Genomic DNA, 24,156 nt, shown 5'->3' on the forward strand with positions numbered 1-24,156 from the left:
TGTGTGTAGTATTTTGTGTTTCATTCATCACCTAAAAACCTGAACCAAGTTGAAGAATGAGAGCCCTGCTAAGAACAACTTAAAAACGTCCAATCAAACAAAGTGCGTCATCTTTTCTGCAGAGGATCCTGAGATTAACACCGAAAATAGTCCTATACAGACAAACACACACAAACACACACAGACAGGCACAGACAGATACAGACAGATCAAGATCACACACATTCATTAGGACACAAGGACATTTAAACGATGGATGTAGCAACAATACTAGGAAGCAGTCAGGGAGGAGGACCTCGGTTGCTTCCTCGCCGACTGCCAGCGCTCACAACACTTCAGAATATGTACACTCCTCTGGGACACAAGGAATTTGTGCGTCAGTGTGTGTGTGTGTGTGTGTGGCCATGTGAGTGTGAGAGGGATATTATGGTTCATTACAATGCCATTAACAGCGGTCCACTTCCCACAGTGGTCCAGAATCAATAGGGTTCCCTCATCATATCGGCATTAATGACCATGAGCGTGAACTCGCACACACTGCACTGACTGTGGTTGTGTTTGCTATTTAGAGGATGTTTATGTGGATGCACAGGTTTAAAGTGGCAGCTGTGATGATTTTTCCAAAGTACCGACTGCGATCTCTGAGGATATTGTTGGATTTATTGGTGCTAAGAAAAGAAACCTGGTGCTTTGGCGAGTTAAATCCACATGGTTCACACTTGTCACGTCACCATCTGCCATTGTTGTTCATCTCCTGCAGTGCGATGCTGGGATGTTGTACACTTTCCCTCATATTATGGCACGACACTGCCATGAAAATGACTTTAACCCAAATAAGGTCATATTCTGGATAAGAAATAATTAGGTTGTGGAGTATTTTGACCTTAGTCACAATAAGTAGACATGTATACGTCTAAATCTCAAAAAAACATCCTGCAGCACTTTGTGACATCGACATGTACAAACATCATAATCAGACTGTGCTCTGTAACATGTAAACAGGAATATGAATGGAATATTCCATAAGAGACTCAATGCAAACATCATAATCACAATAATGTATTTTTGCTGTCCATGTAAACACAGTCGTTCGTATGTATGCCCTTAGGTATCTTAGCCAAATGCTATGTTGTACTGTATGCACATGTCAGGAGCAGCTGTCGGCGTCATCTGCAGTAACAAGTAAAGCTTTTATTTGCTGCATCTGTCACTTTTGTTTGTCTCTGCTGAATGTTATCGTGCAGTTTACATGAGACAGTTGAGCAAAGACCACAAGAGCAGCTTCTTATTATAATATTGACTTCATGTGATTCTGCCCTAGAACTATTGTCCTCACCAAAATAATCCCCACAGTCCAGGGTCATTCAGTTTTTACACATTTAAACGACAACAATTTCAGTGTCTTTACTATGAATATAATAAATATAGCAACATGCAGGACGACTATTGTCGAACCAACATTCACCACAGACGGCAGCTTATCAGAGTGAATTGTTCATTAAAATGCAGCTTATCAAGCTCATGTTTATACTTGAATCTGCTTAACTTATTTTGTTCATACCAATAATATACAGTAGAAGTCACAGATTAAAATCAGAGAACTTCTGCTGTTACTTTTTCATTTTGCGGTCCAGGATTAGGTCTGTGTATTTATATACTGTGGTTATTAATAAATACAGTAAAGCTGCACTGTACATCCTATATTTAACTCTAGCCTTGTTGTTGGTATGAGAAACAATTACACAACCTTGGATTGAGTTGCAAAGAGCTGCATCACAATGTGCATTCGCTTTATCTAAGTGGACTGCTTGAAATGTATTAATAGAGCGATGGTGTAAAAATACCTTTAGTGAAAGCATGATGTGACAGGTAACATAGAAAAAAGTACACAGACTTGGAATACATTTAAAAAGCAAAGACAGTGATCACATTCATATTATGATGAATTTAAGGCTTTCAGGGAATTTTCTGAAATATCAGAAGTGAGACGAAGGTCAAGTCCCGGGCCTGGACCTCCCATTTTAGTTTTTTAATTATTAGGCATTACAACGCTGATAACTTCTGAAACCATGAGGCGTTTTACTTTGTGATCATTTTACTTTCCAAGTTATTTTCCATTAAACAAACCCACAATCTACAGACTTTCATTTTATCTTTATCTGCAGGCAGCCGTTTGTACTATGCATGCACGGGCTAACAGGCTAAAGTATGAACTGAGTCTACTCCCCGTCTTTAGTGGATTCATTTTTCAAGTCATGTTCAACTTTGGTGAGTTTACAAACCCACATTGGACCAATAATGAGTTGTTTTGTTACTGTTTGTGCTTCAGTGGCTTTTCAGCAGTGTTGCATCATTCACTTCTACAACTCAGCTGTCATAGTATAAACTGCTTGATTAAAAACAGAACGGTTCGCAGTTATGAGGCAGCATAGTCATTGATACGAAACATATTTTGAACAAATGATACTTTGACTGAATAATCAGTTTGTTAACCCAGAGCAGACACGTGTGCTGTTTAAAAAAAGTTGGAAAAAGTTTAAAATAGTACATGAGACCTTTGAGAATGTATTTGTCCCTGTTCAAGATTCCTCAGTGTTCCTTCTTCACCTTCACCTCTGTCTTTTCTAACCACGTCTCTCCACCGTTCCCTCCCATGTGGCTACTCTTCCCAGCTCTGCCCTATCTCATTTCCTTTTTTCCCTCTCTGGCGGGAAATGGCTTTTACTTCTGCTTCCTCTGAGCCGCATGAGGTCTCGCCAAAATGGACAAGAGGCAAGATTTGTGATGGCAGGAGGATGTATTTCATCCTGCCTCATTACGCCTTAAGATGGCACGTTATAAATGTAGCTGTTATTTTATTGTTGTTTAAAAAATACTGACCAGGTAAAAGTTCAGGTTGTAAGTGTAAAAAAACAGATATGGAACAGAGTAAGAGGGAGGGAAGGAACCAAAGTATGAGGCAAATATCTGAACATCCAAAGCATCACAAGTTTTCTGCAGGACTGTATCTAACACTTAGTGTGATGGGATCACTCAGATGTTGATATCAGATCGGAATGGGACCTTAGACTGGATTTGATTAAGTGTGTATTTGATTGCATCAGCTCACTCATGGTGTTTTGACAAAAGATGAACACACTGGGCCGTGCTTGGGTCTGGCACCCTCTAGTGATTACAACAGGAGCACAGACAGAGAAGAAGCGACACGATGCAGCTGCAAAGAAGCTGAGAAAAAAGATAATTAATACACCTTAAATCTCCTCTGTGGCTGTTTTTCCGTTTTGCAGAATAGTTCACATACATGTGTGTGTATTGCGTGTCGGACTATTGGCCATGACCTCACGGCGTCCCCTGCTTCCTCAGAGGAAGTCTGGGAGTGTTTCTATCTCTGTGGCAATCCTGAAAGACACCCAGTGATGTCACCGTCCCGCCTTCTCAACCAACCACAGGACAGTTGCCGTGGATACGCCCGGGTGGGCAGCAACTGCTTTCCACATCACACAGGAGGAGGAAGAGCAGACATCTGGTTTTATATGTGTGTGTGTGTGTGTGAGATACAGGGACAGACTGGGGATAAAAGAGGAAGATGGTCTGAATTTGTGAAGACGAGTGTGTATTTATTTACTTTTACTCGTGTGTGATTCTAGTGATTTTGCTTTCTAGGAACAGTTTTTTCTTGTACCAGACCAAGAGCAGCTCTGAGGATGAAATAATATACAGTCCAGACTGTAAATATTTAGACAGCTACACATGTTTCTGTCCTCCGGCTCTGAGCTGCAGCACATTTAGATTAAAATAAATAATGGATACCAGACTAGTGCCAAGTCCCAGCTTTGATTAAAGTCCTTTGACTTCAACAACCGGGGGGTGAGAGACGCCCAAATTGAGTTGTACAGACAATCTGACACTTAAATGATTCCTGGGCAGTTTGTGTGTATTTTCAATGTCACTTACACAGCTCAGTGTTGAGAGTGAGCTCACAAGGTGCTGGAGAACATGTTGTTCATACCACAGCCACTAGATGGCACTGTGATTTTTCTGGTACCCCCAGTTTGAGAGGCACACCTGAGACAGTAACAAGAGACAAAGCAGGAAGTGGAGTCTTTTGGTTCGTTTTTGCGTTGCTTCCTTTTTCCAAATGGGTAATTATGCTTTTAATGGTATTTCTGTAAAAAAAAAAAAAACTCTCCCATTGTTAACGCTTAAAAGGAAAAGAGAGGTCAAATGTAATTTTTTGCCACCAGTGGTAACTTCATTGGTCTGATGTTTACAGATGTGTTCATTCACTTTGATTTCTTTAGTTGACACTTGGCACTGAGAGTAAAAGTTCAACAGGCTTATATTAGAAGACTTTAAAGTCAGAGGATAGAATGATAAAAGCCAGATTATAAACCCTCCAGTGTCCCCAAGAAATGATGAGACTTTTGTGTTTGTGTTCGAGGAAACGGCCGTGACGGTGAACTGTACCTTACACAACCGTTTTTTCCCTGAAGCGATTTGTTTTGACATCATGATAGAAACCAAATGTATGATGTTTCTGTTTTTTTGGAAACGTGAACCCAGCTCCTACATTTCTTGTAAAGTGAGACTCCGGTTCGGAGCTAAAACGAAACAGGAGGCTGTGTTTGATCTGATCGTTTAAAGGTCCAACGTGACTTATGTTGTGTTTTGCTCTTAAATCCTAACATGGTGTGTTTGTCTGAACATGGATTCTGGGAGTAATTTCACATGTCTACAGTTTGTTTTCCCTGCACTTGTAATTGGCGAAAAAGTCGAAATAGTTACTGACATGTTGATGAGGACTGAAGCAAAGTAGACTTCACAAACTACATTCACAACAAAAACATCCATACTGACGATATTCTTAGATTTAATGGAATTATTGTGTATCACGTGAACAAATCTGCCACTGGGATAAGACAAGAAACTAAAATTCTCGACGATGAAAGACCCTAATGGGCCTTAAATCTAAAGAAAAGTGCCAAAATTAAGCAAGAAGTGCTTATTATATACTATGAAAACTTTTAAAAAGAGATTATTTTCTCACCTTTATTAATGGAACACACAGGGTTTAGGAAAACACAATTTTTTTTGCAGGGTTAGCACTGAGCTGAACTACAGCAATGTGAACCGAGCTGCACATCTCTGCACAGATAAAATCTCTGCGCTCTCACACTGCCACTGCAAAACCGAAGACAAATATTCTTAGAACATTATGTAACACGATACACGGGCACTTCAATGGGCTGCTGGTTGCAATAAGTATAGTTTGCTTCTGGATCCCAGGCATCCTGCAGACTGCATTTGTCTCTGCAACATACAGTTTATATCCAAGAGGTTTTCTGGTCTGGTAACTGACCGATAGTTAGACAAGATTAGAGGAAATTGTTGCTGATTCCCTGTGGAGAAATAAGGTCACTGCAGTGGCAGGGCTCGAGGGGAATTAAGAATATTATTCTTAGCTCACATATAAACAGAAAAAAAATAAAGAGGATCCCTTTGTGATCATTTAACTTTATGAGCAGGGAACCGGCAAAGACTCCAGGACATTACTCTGCTGGGCCAAGAGCCACAACCACCCTCCATAAACCAAAGAAAAAGAGATTTGATGTGTGATTAAAAAATCTTTATACCACCAGACTGAGCAAGGCTAACTGTTTCCCTCTGTTTCCAGGTCTTTATGCTAAGCTAAGCTAACCAGTTTATACCGTCTGGGTAAGAAAAAGTGTCCTTTTAACATAATTTGCAAATTATAACAGCAGAAAGTATCAGACATAGTATATCAATAACTTCAATTGATGGATGTATATCTGCTTAAAGTACCTACTTATTTAAATCGAGGTAACTACACATGATATAATGTGAAATTCATGCAGTATACTGGATATTAAAGGGGAATCCCGTTATTTTTCCACATGGGCCCTATGTTTCTAAACTTAGGTATTAAAATGAATTGTATTTACAAAAACGTTTGACCAAGAATAACAATTTGAGGTTTTCCTTGGCGATGAAAAGCACTTTTAGGGGACCTTCGCAGTTGCCCCATAAGATTTTATTATAAGTATGCATGCATATTTTATACTGTCCTGCTGCACCGGTCTAGTTTTTATTACTGCTGCAAAATACAACCTTAAAATATAACCCTAACCCTAACCCAAATATTTTTAAATGACCCTTATTCCTAAATGAACAAAACAAAATTCTCCACATCTCGAAATGAGTTGAGAAATCTGTTGCTGTGTCTGTCCCAAAAGAAAAACACTACCCACACTGCTCCCCTGCAATGATGGCGACATGGACACGGAGCTGTCTGTGCAACATTAAACAAGCAACAATCCCAAAGTAGCTGAGTGCGGGAATGGGTCGAGTCAGTGCCACATCATGCTGCTGTTTCCCTCTCTCTGTTTACTTGGCCTGTCCATGTAATGATAGGGATATCTGTAAAACTACCGCTGCTGCTGCTGCTGCTGCCACCCTCTCTCTTATTCCGTCTCCTTCTGTCTGTTTGTTCTTCACACTCTGCAGAGTTTCTCATCTCCTCCTTCTCATCTCCTCCTGCGCACGATCGCAGATATTTCTCCATCCCTCTGTTGCTCTGCGCTCAAGTCGTGTTGCAACAGAGAGAATAACCTCCTCTATCCCCTCTGTCTTTTTCTTTCTGTTTCTCTGTCTGTGCTCTCTGGGTTCAATGACCTGAGGTGTGTGTGTGTGTGTGTGTGTGTGTGTGTGTGTGTGTGTGTGTGTGTGTGTGTGTGTGTGTGTGTGTGTGTGTGTGTGTGTGTGTGTGTGTGTGTGTGTGTGTGTGTGTGTGTGAAGTTGCCTGCACAAAGATCACACTGTTGCTCTGTTTGCCCCTCACTTTATGTGATTTACAGTTCCAGGTCCACTGCAGGCAGGACTTACATACACACAAAGACACTGCTGTTGTCGCCTCTTTTGTATAACGTGTTTTCCATCAGGTTTGCATGATTGTGCGAATAATATGAAGACGCTTTTGTCATTTTTACCTCCACCAAGGAGGTTGTGTTTTCACCCCTGTCCCGTTTGTTGGTTTGTTGGTAGGATTACGCAAAAACTACTACACCGATTTCCACAAAACATTGGGGAGCGATGGGATATGGGTCAGGGAAGATCCCAATAAATTTTCCGGATCAGGGGGCAGATCCAGGACGTTTTTTCTCTTTCTTTAACATTGTGAGGTTTTTAAAAATAATTTTTAACCAATTTCCCAGGGAATAATTTATGGATCTTGATGTATTATGAAAAAACTACTGGACGGATTACCACAATACTTGGTGGGGGGATGGGACATGGGCCAAGAAAGAACCCATACAATGTTGGTGTACCTCCGGACAAAGGGGAGGATTGATTTAGATACAGAACTGTCAGACAGGGGGGTTGTTTTGTTGCCAAAGCTGTAAGTCCTGATTGGATTTAAGGTGACTGTTGGGCCCTGGTGGAGGTATCTGCTCTACTGAGTGTCATTCTAGTTTTCTTTGTACATTTAAAGCTCAGTTGCACTTGATTCGTTCTCCGTCGACAGATGCAGCTGCTCCCTCTCTTTCCTTCTGTGTCCTTCAGTGAACGAGACGATACGAGCGTCTATAACAGAGCTGCAGCTTTGTCTTTGTCACTCTCTCTTATTAAAGTGTCCAAGTGTGCAGGTGTTGTTAGACTAACCGCTATAAAAGTGGGAAGGGCAAGACGTCCGGGCTTCTGTGCTTTTGGATGGTGAAGTCTATTTCAGAAATGTTTATAGGGGCAGTTTATGTGGAAATCCAGGTTTACACATGATTGAGGGTTTGCACACACTTCCAGTCACACACACACACACACACACACACACACACACACACACACACACACACACACAAATAATCTAGCGAGTCCACAATCATCCCAGCTATTCACCACTGTCCCTATCAGCAGTGGAAAGACTGTGGTTGCCCGGGATACGGGATATTCTGGGATGGTGTAAATATAGATGCCACACCCTCAGCCTGAAATGCACTGGCACACACAAACACACACACAGACACACAAACAAAAGTTTTTCTTTCCCAAGGTTAATGTTTTGAGGTAATTTAGTAAAATCATTGTGTTACTGATTTCCAAGTTTGAGATGTGTGTGTAACTGAAGGCGTTTGTTAAGATGCCACACACACGCTCTTGACTTCGTTTTCCAGCCAGAGAAGACCGGTTTCAGGGAAAGCCTCTAGAATTTAAACCCTGACAGCTGAGCTCCTCTTAAAGCAATTTCCAGCAAACATCTGAGACCCTGGTCCACAAAAGTAATTGCTCGGAAAACATTGCTGCTGCTTTTGTAGGCTGTGAACTCTTGAGAAAAGCGCCCGGCTATCTGATCCCTGCAAAACGTTGAGAGTGCGGAGACAGAAACACATGAACTGAACCGCAGAGTGAGTGATTGTGGTTGGTTCTCAAGATGGTGACTCATATGTAACCACTATATATGAATAGTAAATATTGGCCTCAGTTGAAAAAAGGGTATCATTACTTGGGATTGTGCCCATAACACAACAAGGGATAGTTGAATCAGCAAGGAGGCATCAACTTCCAGTGAGTAAGACGTAAGAAACAAACACAGACTGTATCGAAGTATCGAAGAACTACCTACAATGACAGAAACCATCTTTGAAAAGATTTGATCTTTCATGTACATTTAATGCAGGGTTTATAAGTAATACTGCAGCCAGCCACCAGGGGGCAGAGCAAGAAGATTTGGCTTCGCTTTTGTCCTTCATGTCGTCCATCTTTATTTACAGTTTATCGTGCAAACTGGTCCTGTATAAAATACAGATCGTCTGTTGTTAAGGGACAAAGCAGGACTTTGACTTCCATTTCAGACTCTTTCAGTTTTCCTGCTTCTGACACACTGACCGAATGAGGCAGGATTTGGCTTCAGTCTACAGTGTGAAAAAAAGTGAAACCAGCCCGCAAACAGAGTCAGCACAGTAAAGAATTATCTTTGTGGTTTGCTCTTGTAAGCAATTAAAGCCACAAGCGACACTATCTCCCCTCGGAAAACAGACGTTCGGACAACAAGTCCATTCAGCGGCTGAAAGAAGCGATTCACACGAGAGCAGCTCCACAATCACAACTGTACTCGGGTCAACAATGCTCCCTCTGTGGCCGCTCACTGCTGTTCTGTTTATACCAACGCGACAGTGTTAACCCCGGCCTTCGCGTCGGCACATGATGTTGATGTTACTCCAGAGCCGGCGATACGTTACAGTAGCTGCAGGCTCACACAGTGTCTTTCATGCTCAGATTTCATAAATGAGGAGGAGGTGTGTGTGACTCACTGATGCCGAATTGACCCCAGAGCCTCTCCACGAATCTAATTTTCTGAGCCGGCTCTGATTGCCATCGCTCAAGTACGTGAAATGTGAAATGATAATTCTGCATCTCATGTTGGATGATACTCCCACTGCAGGGAAACAAACAAGAGGCATTTTTAATCTGTCACTTTATTCACTCCACTACAGAGATTTCTAAAAAAGATTAAATGTAAAATATAGATTTTTCCCCCTGATGCAGTAAGTTCATTTGGAGCTATACTCTTCTGTGCTACTAGTTTCTACTCCTTTAGGCTGTGCTCTGAAAATCCTGTAAATTTTCCCCCTGTACTTTGAATTCCCCGCACATTTTAAAATCTTTTAAGGACATTGAAATGCAGATGCATACATTTTGAAATGTTGTTGATATAGGAAATGAGAGATTAGCTGACAGTTCACCAAAGTGCAGACAGGATCCAATACACATAAACTTGAGTGATCACACACACACACACACACACAACAAAGGCTCATTCACTTTATTGCTGCAATTAATTGCTTTCGCCCTCAGGAGAAATTAAATGACTCTTCTCCCCGTAAAATCTTGAAGGGTAAATTCAGAGTCTAATTGCAAAAAAAAGTTTCCTTGTAGCAAACAATGCGTTTTGCACCCAGAGTGGAAATGTGACTATGTCAGAGTTTCTCCATTAGTCACATGGGAGAAGTACAGGCTGACGGTGGCAGATGTTAAGATCACCACTAGTTGTTTGGTGCTTATTAAATGCAACGGTTTTCACTGTCCTCTCCACATTTGTTTATTCATAAAAAAGCCAGTTCATGTTCCACACAGATGTAAATAGATGAGTAACTGCCATGTGACCTTTTTCACCCAAGTGCAAATGGATAAAATGGCAAAAGGATATGAATCATCATGCCTGAGCCGTTATTCATTCAATGATCACATCAAGTGCCAACTTCATCAGGGCAGAAGTGACTATCTCACCGCAATGCATGATGGGAGTCAGGAAGCTCCTCCCAGGGACACAAACGCAGGAAGTGCACACGGAATCAGATCACTCGCTTTTTCAACCTCCTCTAAATCTCCCTCTCTTTCCTCACAGCCAGTCACACCCTGCTTTCACTCGCTTGTCTTTTATCTTTTAACTTTCGGTTATTTTAATAACCCTCTTCTCTTCCTCCAGCTCTTTGTCTCTATTGTCTTTCTCGTCTTTCTTCTCCCTGTGATCTTTACTTCTCTTAACTTCTCCCCTGTCAGCACTTGTCATATCTGTTTTTAGAGACTTTACACACACATTACACACAGTAGCTCTCGGTGTTTGTTTTCAAACTAGAGCACATGAGAAATGTAGATTTTGGTCTGAGGTTACAGAACCGCTAGATTCCAGACCTCTCTCAGGTTACTGTGTGTCTCTGTGTGTGTGTGTGTGTTGAGCGGTCTGCAGTCTCACAAAAGGCGAGCTCTACAGCGGGACTCTGGTGTGATGCTTAAGTGGCTTTTGGTGACCTAGTTTTTTAAAGAATTTGCAATTTAGACCATCTGGATAGGATGTAACGAAACAAACGGCGATGCAGTTTCAGTCGACATCATTTACTGGGACCTTTGCCCATGAAAATTAATCCACTAATTTGTCCAAGTGACAACAGGTCAGAATTCCTCAATGGCAGACTTGAGATATCTTGTTCAAGAGGCCCAAATCATGTTTTTTGAGTTCACCTTAACCTTGATCTTTGACCAACTAAATCACTTGATCCGTGAGTGTAAGGGAGGCGTTCTTAAGATAACACGTTCACGAGGAGAATAAGGGTTTTGTGAGGACACGGTGACCTCTGACCTTTGACCTCCAATTTCTAATCAGATCATCCTTGGGTCCAAGTGAATGTTTGTGCCAGATGTGATGAAATCCTCTGTGATTTATCACATTGGCATGGACATGATGTCACTTCAACCTTCAACCACCAAAATCCAATCAGTTCATCCATGAGTCCAACTGAACGTTGGTGCCAAATTTTTTAAATTCCAATAAAGCAAAATATCGTGCTCAGAAGGATTGGACAGATGTGCGTGCGTATGGACAAACCAAAAACATAATGCCCCCGGTCACCGGCTATCACCGAGCTGACGACTGGCTCGTAAGAGGGGAGGAAAAGCCGAGGAGGAGAAAATATGATTGGTATTTTAGGAAATATCTCCATTCAGTCAAAACTGTGCTGGAAAGAAAAGCAGATGTGTGCGTAGCGAAAAACAGATGTGATAACATTTGCTATTGTTTCTCGACTGCTCACATCTGTTCACTATCAGACTGATCATACTGGCACTGGAAGCGTATTACATCCTACAACCGACTGCAACACACTCGTCCAAAAAAGAGGAAAAAATAAATATCCATGGAAAGCCGTGTGCTGTACCTGTGTATCAGGTCTTCCAGCCTCTTCCCTTTTTCTTCATCCTGCTCCAGCTGTGTCCGCCGTACCTCCTCTTCCTCCAAACCCGTTCCCTGGAGGAGCCATCGTTCTCGCATGGCTTTGGACTGAGGAGGCAAAACAGAGAGACGCAAAAGATTTAAGATTACACACAGGAATATATACATATATAATGACTTTCATACCGAGGGTTGGATAAGGAGATTGTGCAACCACTCTTCTCAAGCTGCAGCTCATTGTGCTTTATGAGTAAGAAAGAAAACATCCTCTTCATCGTTTGTCAGACTGCAGCAGCAGCAGCAGCAGCAGCAGCAGCACAACTCCCTTCAAATCACTCCTCTGTCCGAACCAGCTTGTGTCACAGTATTTTTAGACATTGTTAACAGCCAGTGGAGCTTTAATTTGGAGACTAATATCGAAGAGATGTGTGAGGTGACTGCTGAACACAAACACGCACAGATAAACCTTAAACTCTGTTGTTACTCGCAGGAAAGTAACATTTCTCTTTTGCACAGTGTGTATGTTAACAAGATGCACAATCTAGATTAGGCCTCACATGAGATCTCAGAACCTTTGATTTGCATCACGGTACATTACATACACACAAACACCAAATCATCTCTTCATACTGGGGTTGTTGGACATTAATGGGCTTAACTGTTTAAAAGATAAATACCAGAGATGTGTGTTTATGTCGTTAATGTCTCCGTCTGTGTCTGGAGCTCTGTTTTGTTACCACAACAGAGTCGAGCGGCGACACTCGGCTTCACCTCTGGCTGTTTACTGTCAAACTTTTGCCTGGCTGTAGAGCTGACAATTAACACACACACACACGCACGTAGCCCTGCAGAAATTATTCTGAAGCATTTTACCGTCTACTGTCAGAATGTGGCAGCCGGGCTATTTGTTTGTTTGTGCGGCTGCTGTCTATGCACCACACCCACCAAGCCAAGCTAACCTCAAATAGACCAGACAGAATTAAAACACATTCCTAAAATCTAATGTTACCACGAAATTCAAGTTTTAACGTCACAAAAAGTGATAGTTCGCCAATATGAAGGTTTTAGGTGTAATCAATTATTCATTTATCGGATTGTAATTGGTCAAATATGGTAAAACTGGGTTTTATGCATAAAGAAAATTAAATCAACCAAACAGAAAATTGTTGATTACTTGAATCTTGATCTCGCTCAGCTCTGACCTCTTTGTTTACTCGTGTCATTTACAGCTGTTTATTCGTCCCCTGAATGAGCGATAACATATTTACTGCTTGAATCTAACAGTTGGAGAAGCATTGCATAAACACTGTGGGTGATAGTGTGTGAGAGACACATTGCTCAAGACTTGTCATGTATTGAGTTTAAGGTTAAAGGTGAAGCTGAGTTCAGGTTATAAGTTAGCGAGTGAATGCAGGGAATGACGATTACTCACAAAACAGCTTAAACGAATGTGTGTGACACTCATCCATCTCTCTTAATCTACTCAATCCCTCTCTCTTCTCTTCCTCAACACAATTCCTGCCTTGACCCTAAATGCCACAGAGACATGTGTGCTGAACAGTTTGTTCTTGCTGGGTTTACACGTACATGCGTGTTTAACTGCTCGCGTGCACAAGTGAATGTGTCCGTTTCTGGCCGTCAGGTAGTCGATTCCATCTGAACGTCCAGATCTCCGTGCTTCCTGGTGTGCAGGCCTGTTCGAGCAGAGTTCCCCTCGGCTGAGCAGGACAGGTCTGGCCCTTTTCTTCTTTCCATAAACCCCCCCCCCCCACTCCCGTTCAAACACATAAACACATCCCCTAATGATCGCTGCCAACCAGAGCTGGAATAAGCCAAGAGCTGGTTTCAAGTAAACACAGATTTGACGTTTCAAATGGTAAGTGCTGCGTAAACGGGGACGGAACAAATTCGATGTCTTTTCAGGCATCTGTAATTTATGTGGAGTTCTGGAACCTTTCAACCGATGAGAAATTGGACCGTTGACCTCCCGCACAAATCCCAGAAAAACCACATGACCGGCGCTGTCAAGTGGAGACACACCAGATAGAGGCAACCTATACATTTTCAGCACTGATGCACCATGTGACGTCTCTTGAAATACATTCTGCAAATGCTTCTCCCTTTGACGGAGACTTTGATTTGTTTCCTGTTTTTTTTTGTGTAATCTTGCTTAAAAACCAACAAACAGACAGGGGTGAAAACATCAAAATATATATATATAGATGGTTAAATCATAATTCATTAACTCCCTGTATGAATATAAGAATAAATGCTTCACCACAAATACTGCACAGATGCCTTGTTAGTGGGGAAATGACTGTAGCTACCCATTACACTACAGCAGCCAGTTTTAATATTTGCAATAAAAATACATTCCAGTCTCTAATTGGAGCCTTTAAACACATTTGGCATGAATGGATCTTTTAAGTGAGTCTGATTCCTGCACACTGGTGTTTTCCAGCTTTTTTAACACCCACTTACGAAAATATCGACATAAGAGAAACGACGATTAAAGCCATGTGCAGTGCAACTATTAATGAAGGTTAAGCAGATACACACGACTGCTGCACACGGGTTTGATCCCAGTCTTGAGTCCAGAATTCGTGCAGCCTGGGCCCAGCTTAGCGTTGTGTTTACTGTCCTGCCACTGCTGGGATTTCAACCTGAACCCCTTGTCGTTTGAATTTATATTCAACATTTTCATATATTCATGTGATAAATCTATTCTTATTCTTCTGTATTCTAAAATGTGTGTCCTGAATATACTACTTTATCCTGCTCGTGTTACGTTTTTTCATTTTTGGGCCACGCTGCACGGAAAGTAATAATAACGATGTCAAATTACACATGACATCAACTGCTGACAATTCAGTCTACTGCAGTAACTGCACTGCACTTAGTCCATTAGCCTGTGTGATTTTCTGCTGGCGTTTTGGCAGTGCAGAAATCCACAGGGGAAACAACAGTAATACATATTGACATGAAGCGTTTTCAAACACATAAGATGACTGTTTTTAAAGATGACATATTATACTCTTTTTTTTTTTTAGTTGTGTTGTTATTTGAAAAGGTTCACATGTTCTAATGTGGCTTTCATCCCTGTGACTGATGAGGCGTTTCAGGGGCATTGTTTTATACCACAGGCTTTTGGACTTTACAGAACTTTTCATGAAACCCTATATAACACACGAGGGGATAGAAAAACTGAAAACGCTTTTTCTGATAGTAATGCCTTTATGGATAGATGAATGGATCGATAGCTTGTAGTAGAGAGATCACAGGAAATGAAGAGTGAGCGATTGGTATAATCATCGATTGCTCGCTGTGGGACCAGGGACATTGTGGTTCAAGGCCGGGTCTTAACTGGGAGGGTGTCCCACTTGGCTTCTGGAAGCTCCCTTTTTTGGTGCACAGGAAATGATGCAACCTGCTTTACCAGCGTCTATCAAACCACCAAAGGCAACAGAAGAAAGTATTTGAAACTCAAAAGTCATTTCAATCTGTGTACTTTCCAAGTGCGACGTAGATAATCTGAATGCGTCCTAACCTGAGCATGTTGGTGCTGTGCTCCGCCGTAGGAAATCAAGCTCAGACCTTCAGAGCCAGTACTGCTCTGTTTAACCAGCAGGCTTCAACTCGAGATGTAATCAGCATCTGGTCACACAGTCCCATTTAATGGCCATTACCTCTGAGTGCCACACAGCCAAGCAGCATGAAGCCGGCTTTGTAGTCTAAACCTCCAGAGAGGTATCGTGGCCTGGGAGAGGAAATGGAGACTGGAGCCCAGCGATGTGATAAGGACCTGTGGTGCTGCGGGATCCAAGTCTCTCAGAATGGAGGCGTTGATCTGAGCCGGGGGCCGTCGGCGTTCTCCTCAATATATATGGTCAAGGTTTGATTTCAGCTTTCAGCACCGACCGAACACACCTTCTCTTTAAGAGCGTGGTCGTGTGTCAGAGCTCAACAGGAAATGGAAAGTCTGTTAAACAGCGTGAGAGAGAGAGAGAGCAGAGAGCAGAGAGCAGAGAGCAGGCTGGTTCTCAAGAGGAAACAACTGGTCATTCACCCTCTGCAGCTTTACTCCTCTCTGCTTTGTTGACTGCTGAGATGATTTAAAATAAACAACACAGCAATTTTAGTTTTGCAATCGCTTCGCTTCATTGATAGAACTCAGAGGCCAGCTACAGGCCAGCGTGCTTGTCTGGTTAAATGGGGATTTCTTTGCTTTACAAACAGAATACTGTCATGATTTTTATTTGCCTTGAAGAAAACAGACTTCCCTTTTACCCCAAACTCAATACCTAATTGTATAACTATTTGTGAGTTATGTAATTCAAAACTCTGTGGAAGTAGAAAACCAACCTTGAGATGTTGCAGCTGTAGCACCATGTCATCGAGCTGGCCTCGTTTGTCCTCGATCTCAGTTTGACGTTTTCGCTTCTCCTGCACACAAACGAAAAAAGAAAAAGGGATGAAAATGAATCATCCACTCAGCAGAGATCATTTAAAATCTGAAGTTTTCATGGTTGTGGCTTGATGTTGTCATTAGAATGAGATAGAGAGGAAAGAATACAGCTGGAAAAAGGTTGCGCAAGACGATGCACAAATTCTGTTGTATCTGCTGAAGGTTTAACGTTAACTGAAGATCAACTTTCCTTCAGGGGGTTTCATGTTTCCATTAATTTAATTTTAAGAGTTCAATGCTTCTTATATCCATTTGTGTATCCTCCAACTTTAAACTTGTACGGTGTCTTTGGGTGATATCACAGAAGCTACATTCAAGTTGTTCCAACAAAGAGGGAAATTTCCTTCTCAGCTCACTACACTGTCTATGTATATACTGTATTCACCTCTTCATTCTGGAGAGACAGGGAGAAAAATGATCTGCGGGTGTACACGGGGAGGAAGTGAAGTATTAGCGGGGTCAGAGGTCAGGGCTTATTGAGGTTTGAGCGGGGTTAGGGTCTACAGGCTGTCGATAGAGGAGGGATTAGGCCTTGAAGTCTTTAAACGGCCCTGAGGTTGAACTTGAGGTGCGGAGAACAATCCTCAGCTTCACGCTGGAGATGAATGAGGCTGATGTTTGGAGGCCGGGGGGGGGGGCAGCCGAGCGGTGAATGAGACAAAAATACCAAACAGAGAGAAGCAGTGTGGAGCCACTGTCTTCAAATTTAAAAAAAAAATCCAAGGGAACATAAACAAAGCTGAATCCCAGGACAACAATATTTGGGGCTTAAGGGCATGAGATTCATCTGTGTCCCTCGCTCTCTCAGCGGGGGGGCACAACAAGGATTTCTGGGACATTTCCTGTTTGCTAAATATATACAACCGCCAGGGAAAACCCCAAAATGTGAATAGATGCCCGAGAGAATGAGAGCAGAACTGAGTGAATTGAATAACCGGATTGTTTTCAGAAAAGAGTTGAAAACTAGTTGAAAAGTAAAAAATAATCAGGTTTAGGTTGAAGTGATTGTTCCCTGTTTTTCGGCTCCATCAGCAAAACCGCCTCCGGAGGTGGTCATGGGCGCATTGTGACCACATTTCACACACATGTAGATCCAGCTGCACCGTCAGTCCACATACAACAAGCACATGGCCGGAAATATGTAATCACACACAAATGTTTCACACAAAGCAGCTACTCCACATTGTGACCGGAAAAAACAAGGATTCTTACGAACGGAGTAAAGCAGCTTGACTGTATCGGTAAGGAACACGTCACCAAGCTGCTCACAGGCTGTGAAAACATCTGCACCAGACCTGAGGTCATGGCTCTGTCTCACACACACACACACACACACACACACACACACACTGAACGACCTACACAGCAGAAGTTCCCATATAGCTTGTGAAGTACAGTAGAAGAGCCAGAGAGGTATGGACACCAGATGTCAGGGAGTGTGTACGGACATGTGGTTGAGGAATGGCCAACACACACAAACACACACACACACACACACACACACACACACACACACACACACAAAGGTAAATACACTGACTGGCACAATGATCTCGTATGTACTCACAGATAAGTTATGTGTGCTCTTTGTTGGAGAATCCTTGACTGTACAGAAATCCATTTATACACACACACACACACACACCCACAGGCTTGACTTCCTCAGATCAAACACGGCCTGTCTGTTTACCATTTGGCTTCAATCACTCTCCAGAAATACAACATATAGAAATAGAGTGGGTCTTCTCATTCACAGCAAAGCTTTGCTTCAGACGTAGTCAGGCCCGTTTTAAACTGACAATGGCTCTGCGACAAAATTACACTCCACCAGTGACACAGACTCCTCATTCATTTCACGAGGCAGCACAGTGGGGGGGGCCCGCCACAGAGGGATGTGGGAAAAAAGACAAACTAGCGGATTTTCTTTGCTTTGGCTCTATATCTTTTCAGCAATGCACTGCCCATCAGACAAATACTGCTCATCCAAACACTGCAGAATGCCTTGTGACATGCGTGTCATCCCGTTTACCTTCATCTCACAAGTATAGAGATGAAAAAGGATGATTATTGCTGCCGGTGAAACTTTCTACAGTCGTACAGCCGTGCCTCAAAAGAGAATAAACCACTCTGTAGTGTCTTGGCGTTGATTATCCCTGAGCTGTATAACAGCAACTTGGTATAAACGTATCCATTGCACAGTCTATGGTCATTTTCACACCTTAAACATAGAGTATACAGATTCATGTCTCTTTTACTTCTTTTATTGTTTAATGCTGTCTCAACTTCCTGCAAATGGGCCAAACTATCCCCAAAAAATCGACAGAATTTTGGTCCATTGGTCCAGACTGTGGTCCGAGGCACCTTTTGACTCGACTTCTACTTCCAAGAGTCTTACTGAGGACTACTTATCTCCCTCGGGTCACAGAGTTTCTATGAAGGAGTGTTGGATCAGTTCATATACGTTCGACCATCAACTTCCTCCTCAAGTGAAATTTACTTTTTGCAACAACAGATTTGTTTGTTTGCGACACAAACTGAAAAGTTCTTGAAAAGTTGACTTGAATTTCTGGTGCTCTGTTCTCTGTATTCTCCTCCTCAGGAGAACACATCCTCCTCCTCAAGAAAATATGCTGACATTCCTGGTGACACAGTCACGACTTCCCACACTCTGACTCACTTGAGCGTTTGGCCCCACTTGGCTTTTATACAGAAGGAATCGCTTTTCCTAGCTACTGTTGATTCCATCCAAGAAGCAGGGCGCTAATCCACAATTCTGGTTTCAGTGTTTTAAAGTTAACAATTTTGGCAATGGAGAAGGGTCCAACATTTTCTGTATCTACAGCTACAAGCTTGAGTTACACACAATCTTCTTCTGTGGAATTCATCAGTAGAAAAGTCTAATTTTTGTGTGGTTTGCTGTTGTGTAATGTTCTTTAAACTTGTTCAACAGTGGACGGACAAACAACAATCAAACACAATTAGACTTGCAAGCCGGTGGACCAGGGTCCAAGTCACTTAGATTTCAAATGGCCTCATTTGCAACTAGACAATTAAAACAGCAAAATCTTAATGATACATTATCTCCAGGTTCTTCACAGAGAATAGAACTCACAGTATTATGGAGAAACCCAACAGTTTCCACCATGAGCAAGAACCTGGCCACAGTGAAGAGGAAGATGTCTAAGAAACTTTGAACGACTAACAAACAGGATGTTTGACTGTGACATTCAAAAGTAGTATACATTTATTTATTTAAAAACGTATTAAAAAACTTTCATTTCATTGTGTGTAGAGTTTGACTGACCTGAAGTTAACCTATGAATCTGAACTGGTGCATTAAGACAAACTCACTCAGACACCCGGTTATAAACATCATCCTGCACTGTTGTGCCACATCCTCACACACCCAGCATGAGGTCACACAGACCGGTTTATAATGTGGTGAAGCCGTGATGTAACCGGACCTGAAGTTCTGGACCTGATGCTGAGGCTGTGGACAGAAGTGGGCAGCGCATCACATGGGTCACATTCTGCACATGTCCACACGCCCAGCAGAGACATCTCACCGTGCAGATCATCTTCCATTCAGCGAGCGGCCAAACCCTGAGAACAGGGACTGACATGGGCCTGCGAGTTTAAATGTCACGGGTTTGATTCTGCTTTTGGTGGAAAGATCTTTGGATGATTGTAAAAATCCAAATATATAATCTACCCCAGATAAATGATAAGTACTTTGGGATGTTTCTTCGGACTCAGAGACTTTCTGAAGGGACTCGAATAATCTATTAGAATAGACTATGCTAATTTATTATTCCTTACGTGAACAGAGGTGCATGAACGCTACAACCTGGTGACTCCTCAGGCAGTGGTGGTGTCAGTGAATGTAAACATAGCACATGCCAAAATGTCTTGCATTGCCGTTGTCATGGGATAGCAGCAGGTGGTGACTACACTCATCGCATCCATCTTGGAGGAGAGACACAAGTCTGCGTTTTTCTTTGCATTTTGCGCAAGAAAACAGATTTTTAACACCTCCTGATGTTTGTTTTGTGAGTCGGTAAGCATTCGTAGCTATAGCTGCTAAAACGACCTTTGCTTCACGTCTTCAGTATTTCTACGTGCTGTCGCTCTCCGTTGTTTACCGTCCAATTAAGCTCAAATGTATTCTCAAAATGATTTTTAAAACCAGCAGTGTCCACAGGAGCTGCATTCCAGCCTCTCGAGAATCTCAGGTTAACCTCGACCCCACTTTACACAAACACACACACACACAAACACACACACCAGAATGTCCAGTAGGTTCGAAGGCAGCTGCTGCTAATTTTAGACGGCATGTAATTCCTGGCATTCCCCCCCACCCTAGACCCCCCACTACCCAACAAACCACACACCCCCTTCCTCCTCAAAATGACTTTGCCTCGAGCCCACTCCCCACCCCCTTGAAACTGCTACAGTCCAAAAACTGAGCCTCCCTGAGACACCTATCCACGGCTGCGTCTCTATGCAGGATCCAATCTGCTCTGCTGGTGGATGGCAACTCCCACTTTGCCAAACTTTCCAAACTGAAGACACTTTATATCTGCTTTGGTTAAAGAAATCCGTGACCTGGAGTTTGGAGCAATCTGACCCCTGAGCTTTTGTATCACAGGGAGTCACTACCTCGTTATCTGAAACCATGTTAAATATGAACTGCTGACGTTGAAGACAGAGAATTAGCTGAAGCATGATCAGTCCCCTTTGAGATAAAAGTTCTGCAAGTAGGAGCAAGTCGGAGGCTAATCTGGAACAAATGATTCACTAGAAAACTAAGAGCTGCTTCTTTGCTTCGGGACAATCAGAATGTGTGAATTGTTTTAAAATTAGCATAACGTGAGGCCCATGATCTGGATGTGAAATTGCTGCCTCACGTTGAGCAGCCACTTAAAGCAACAAAGAAATCAATTTGCAAGTGTGTTAAAAATGTGATCACATGCTACAGTTATTATTAGAAACCTAAAGCTGGAAGCAAACCCCAGACTTTGAATTTCCTTTGAGCGTTTTCCATATTACTCTTTGGGTTTCAGTGCTGCCAATACGTCAATCTACGATGAAGTCGGAGTTGCACATGACTGCAGGCGGCCCAGCCCCCCACTCTATTTACCTCTTTTTAACGCAGCCCATTACCCCGGCCCTCTGCTGCATGCCACAGTCACAAATCTCAGCATCTGCCAAGGTCTGGCTAAAGCATCCCCCCCCCCCTCCCCCCCATTCCCTCGCCTTCACCCTGCCACATTCACTCTCCTGTGTCGGACCTCACAAAGTGGATCTAGATCTGTCCGGCCTTCGGGGACGACCCTGACCTGCACAGATCACTTCGCAGAGTTCAAGCAAAGGTGTCGATCTGTGGTCGCGTTCAACAGATAACTAAACAAAGAAGGACAGAAGGTAGAGAACTTTAGACTTTGAGGTGAATTTGGCCTTTTTGCAATAAGATTTCTTGGAAACTCAGGTCGCTGGTACTTTCTGTTTACGTTCCAAAAACCAGCAGCCTTCAGTTCCTCTTTCTCTGTCATTATACCAAACACACACACACACACACACACACACCACCGTCATTTCAATCCTCAAACACCACTTCCTTATTCCCCTTAGACTTGGCCCCAGACAATCTGCGGCCTTGTGTGTCTGTGTGTGTGTGTGTCTGTGTGTGTATGTGTGCGCGTGTGTGTGTGTTTTGGGGGGCAGCTAAAAGTCCTAAGGGCTGAGGTCATCTGTGTAAACAGATCACAGACACTAGTCAGTGAATGAGCACATGCACACACACACACACACACACGCATACACTTTTGTATATGTATTTTGCCACGCCACTTGTGGTTGACAGGCCACACAGGCAACAGCTAATTAGAAAGATGACGCACTAACCATCCATTGGCTGATCCTGAAACCACATGCAGAGCTTTGCTGAACACACACGCATCTACACAAACACACACACACACACACGCATCTACACGAACACACACACACATGCATAATCATGTTTTTGGGGAACCCCCACCAGGCCTCGCTCCATCCGACTGCTATAATTACATGTTAATAACATACCAATTACAGGTCTGGATTTTACCAACATGACCTCACGACTGTACCCTAATCTGACCAATTAGTGAGATGGAAAGCTGCGCCGCTGGCAGCTGATGAGCCGTAATCACTATCAGACTGTGGGAATCTTTGTCTGTTTGTGTATGTGGCGGACAAATCGACTAATCAGCTCTCAGATTGAACGTTGGCAAATGTCCGACCCTTTGTTTCACCACATGAATCCAAACAAATTTTTACAATTTGCACGACATTAAAGTTGCTTTCGGATATTCACTGAAGTCCAGATATTTTCCGGGGGAGGGGCTGTAAGTGAGAGAGCAAATATCCAAATCAGTTCCTCTGGACATTTTCCGGAACTTTTCCTGCTCTAAACCCAGAGAATATCCTGCTGCTTTCTTCACAGATGAAATACAAACTCCTGATAATGTCTGGAAAATTGGGTCCAGGTTCATGTTTGAAAACTCAGATGAAACTCGGAAGAAAGACATATTTTCGCCAGATTAAATTTAGGTCAGTTATTGTCAGTTGTCTAGTCTATTAACACTTTTCCCACTTTTATACAGTATAGATGATAATAATCATGCGGAGTAGTCATCACATTTCTGTAATCAAACTTGAGGATAATCCAATTTTAGGTTTTGATAATTGAAACTTGCAATTAGTCATTTTATGATGTGGTTTGAACAACTCTAAATATTGTCCCGAGTCAAATTCTGTGATGCCGCACTTCACTGTCTCACTCTGCTGCTGCTGTGATGGAGCGTTTGTCGTCCTTTCTCTCAACCTACGTGAAAAACAAAAAAGGGGGGCTGGTGAATCACAGCCATTAGCGGCATGCTTTATTCATGAGCCACACAGACCTGCCTCTGCGGTAAATGAACATCGTAATGACGGCTCCCTGCCAGTGACTTCTAGGTGTGTCTCACCAGATGAAACATGGCAGAGAAGCCGATCTTTAGATCCATATTACAGTACGTGTTAATCGATATCAGTGTCAGACAGATGAGCTGTGTGTGTGTCTGTCTGTGTGTGTCTATCTGTGTGTGCTTGTTCAGGCCGCTCAGGTGAAGAAACAGACTGAAGGCTGAACTCTTGGCTCTGATTTTAGCGGAAGCGTCCAATTTGCAGCGAGAACTGCTGAAGTATTGATGAAGTCAGACACTGACAGTGATGACAATGAAATCAATTATTGATGGAATCATTAGCATGTCAGCTGCAGACGAGAGACAGTGTGTGTGTGTGTGTGTGTTTGGAATGAGCATCTCTACAGGGGTTCAGTAATGTTTATTGAAAAAACAGAATATGAGATGACTCCATCTTTGTTTCAGTTTCGTTTTTGCTGAAATCACGAGCAAAATTACAAAACACTAACCATTTAATTTTCATGTGACAGTCAGACGAGTTTACTTTGAAGTCCTTCCCCTTTCCATCGACGTGCTGTGGGAAACTTTGTTCAGCGTCTGTATTTACACTGGACCCACATTGCATGGCTGTGTGTGTGTGTGTGTGTGTGTGTGTGTGTGTGTGTGTGTGTGTGTGTGTGTGTGTGTGTGTGTGTGTGTGGCTTACAGGAGATGTTAGCACTATTAGTGTAATAGTAACCCTTGTACTATTTAAGTTCCTTGTCAGACTCGGAAGCCATTAGTGCTGTTATTGTCTCCGATTCACACACTCAGCAGACACAAGACAGATGTTCCTCTAGAGGAGGTGAAGAGGTTCCAATGATGTTCGTGTATTTAATGCTTGACCCTCTTTGTGCTTACAGAAGTTTACTCCGTAGCGTTTAGCCGGAGCTCACTGCAGCTGCCGACAGGATATTCTGCAGCTCTGCAAAACGAAGCTGCGGCTTTTTCTTGGCCTTGCACCAGAG

At 42.6% G+C, this 24,156-nt stretch overlaps 1 protein-coding gene across 6 annotated transcripts in view; it reads right to left on the minus strand.

The window, feature by feature from the left end:
* Positions 1 to 24,156, minus strand: part of LOC117771723 (A-kinase anchor protein 2) — a 72,318-nt gene that overhangs the window by 38,714 nt on the left and 9,448 nt on the right. For all 6 annotated transcript variants that reach the window (XM_034602429.1, XM_034602428.1, XM_034602432.1 and 3 more), the window contains 2 exons: positions 16,100 to 16,180; positions 11,724 to 11,845 (listed from right to left, as the gene is read on the minus strand). In XM_034602429.1, coding sequence (XP_034458320.1) covers positions 11,724 to 11,845; positions 16,100 to 16,180 — 203 coding nt within the window. The remainder of the gene's footprint in view (positions 1 to 11,723; positions 11,846 to 16,099; positions 16,181 to 24,156) is intronic.

This window comes from Hippoglossus hippoglossus, chromosome 12, assembly GCF_009819705.1.
Source record: "Hippoglossus hippoglossus isolate fHipHip1 chromosome 12, fHipHip1.pri, whole genome shotgun sequence".
Lineage (NCBI taxonomy): Eukaryota > Metazoa > Chordata > Actinopteri > Pleuronectiformes > Pleuronectidae > Hippoglossus > Hippoglossus hippoglossus.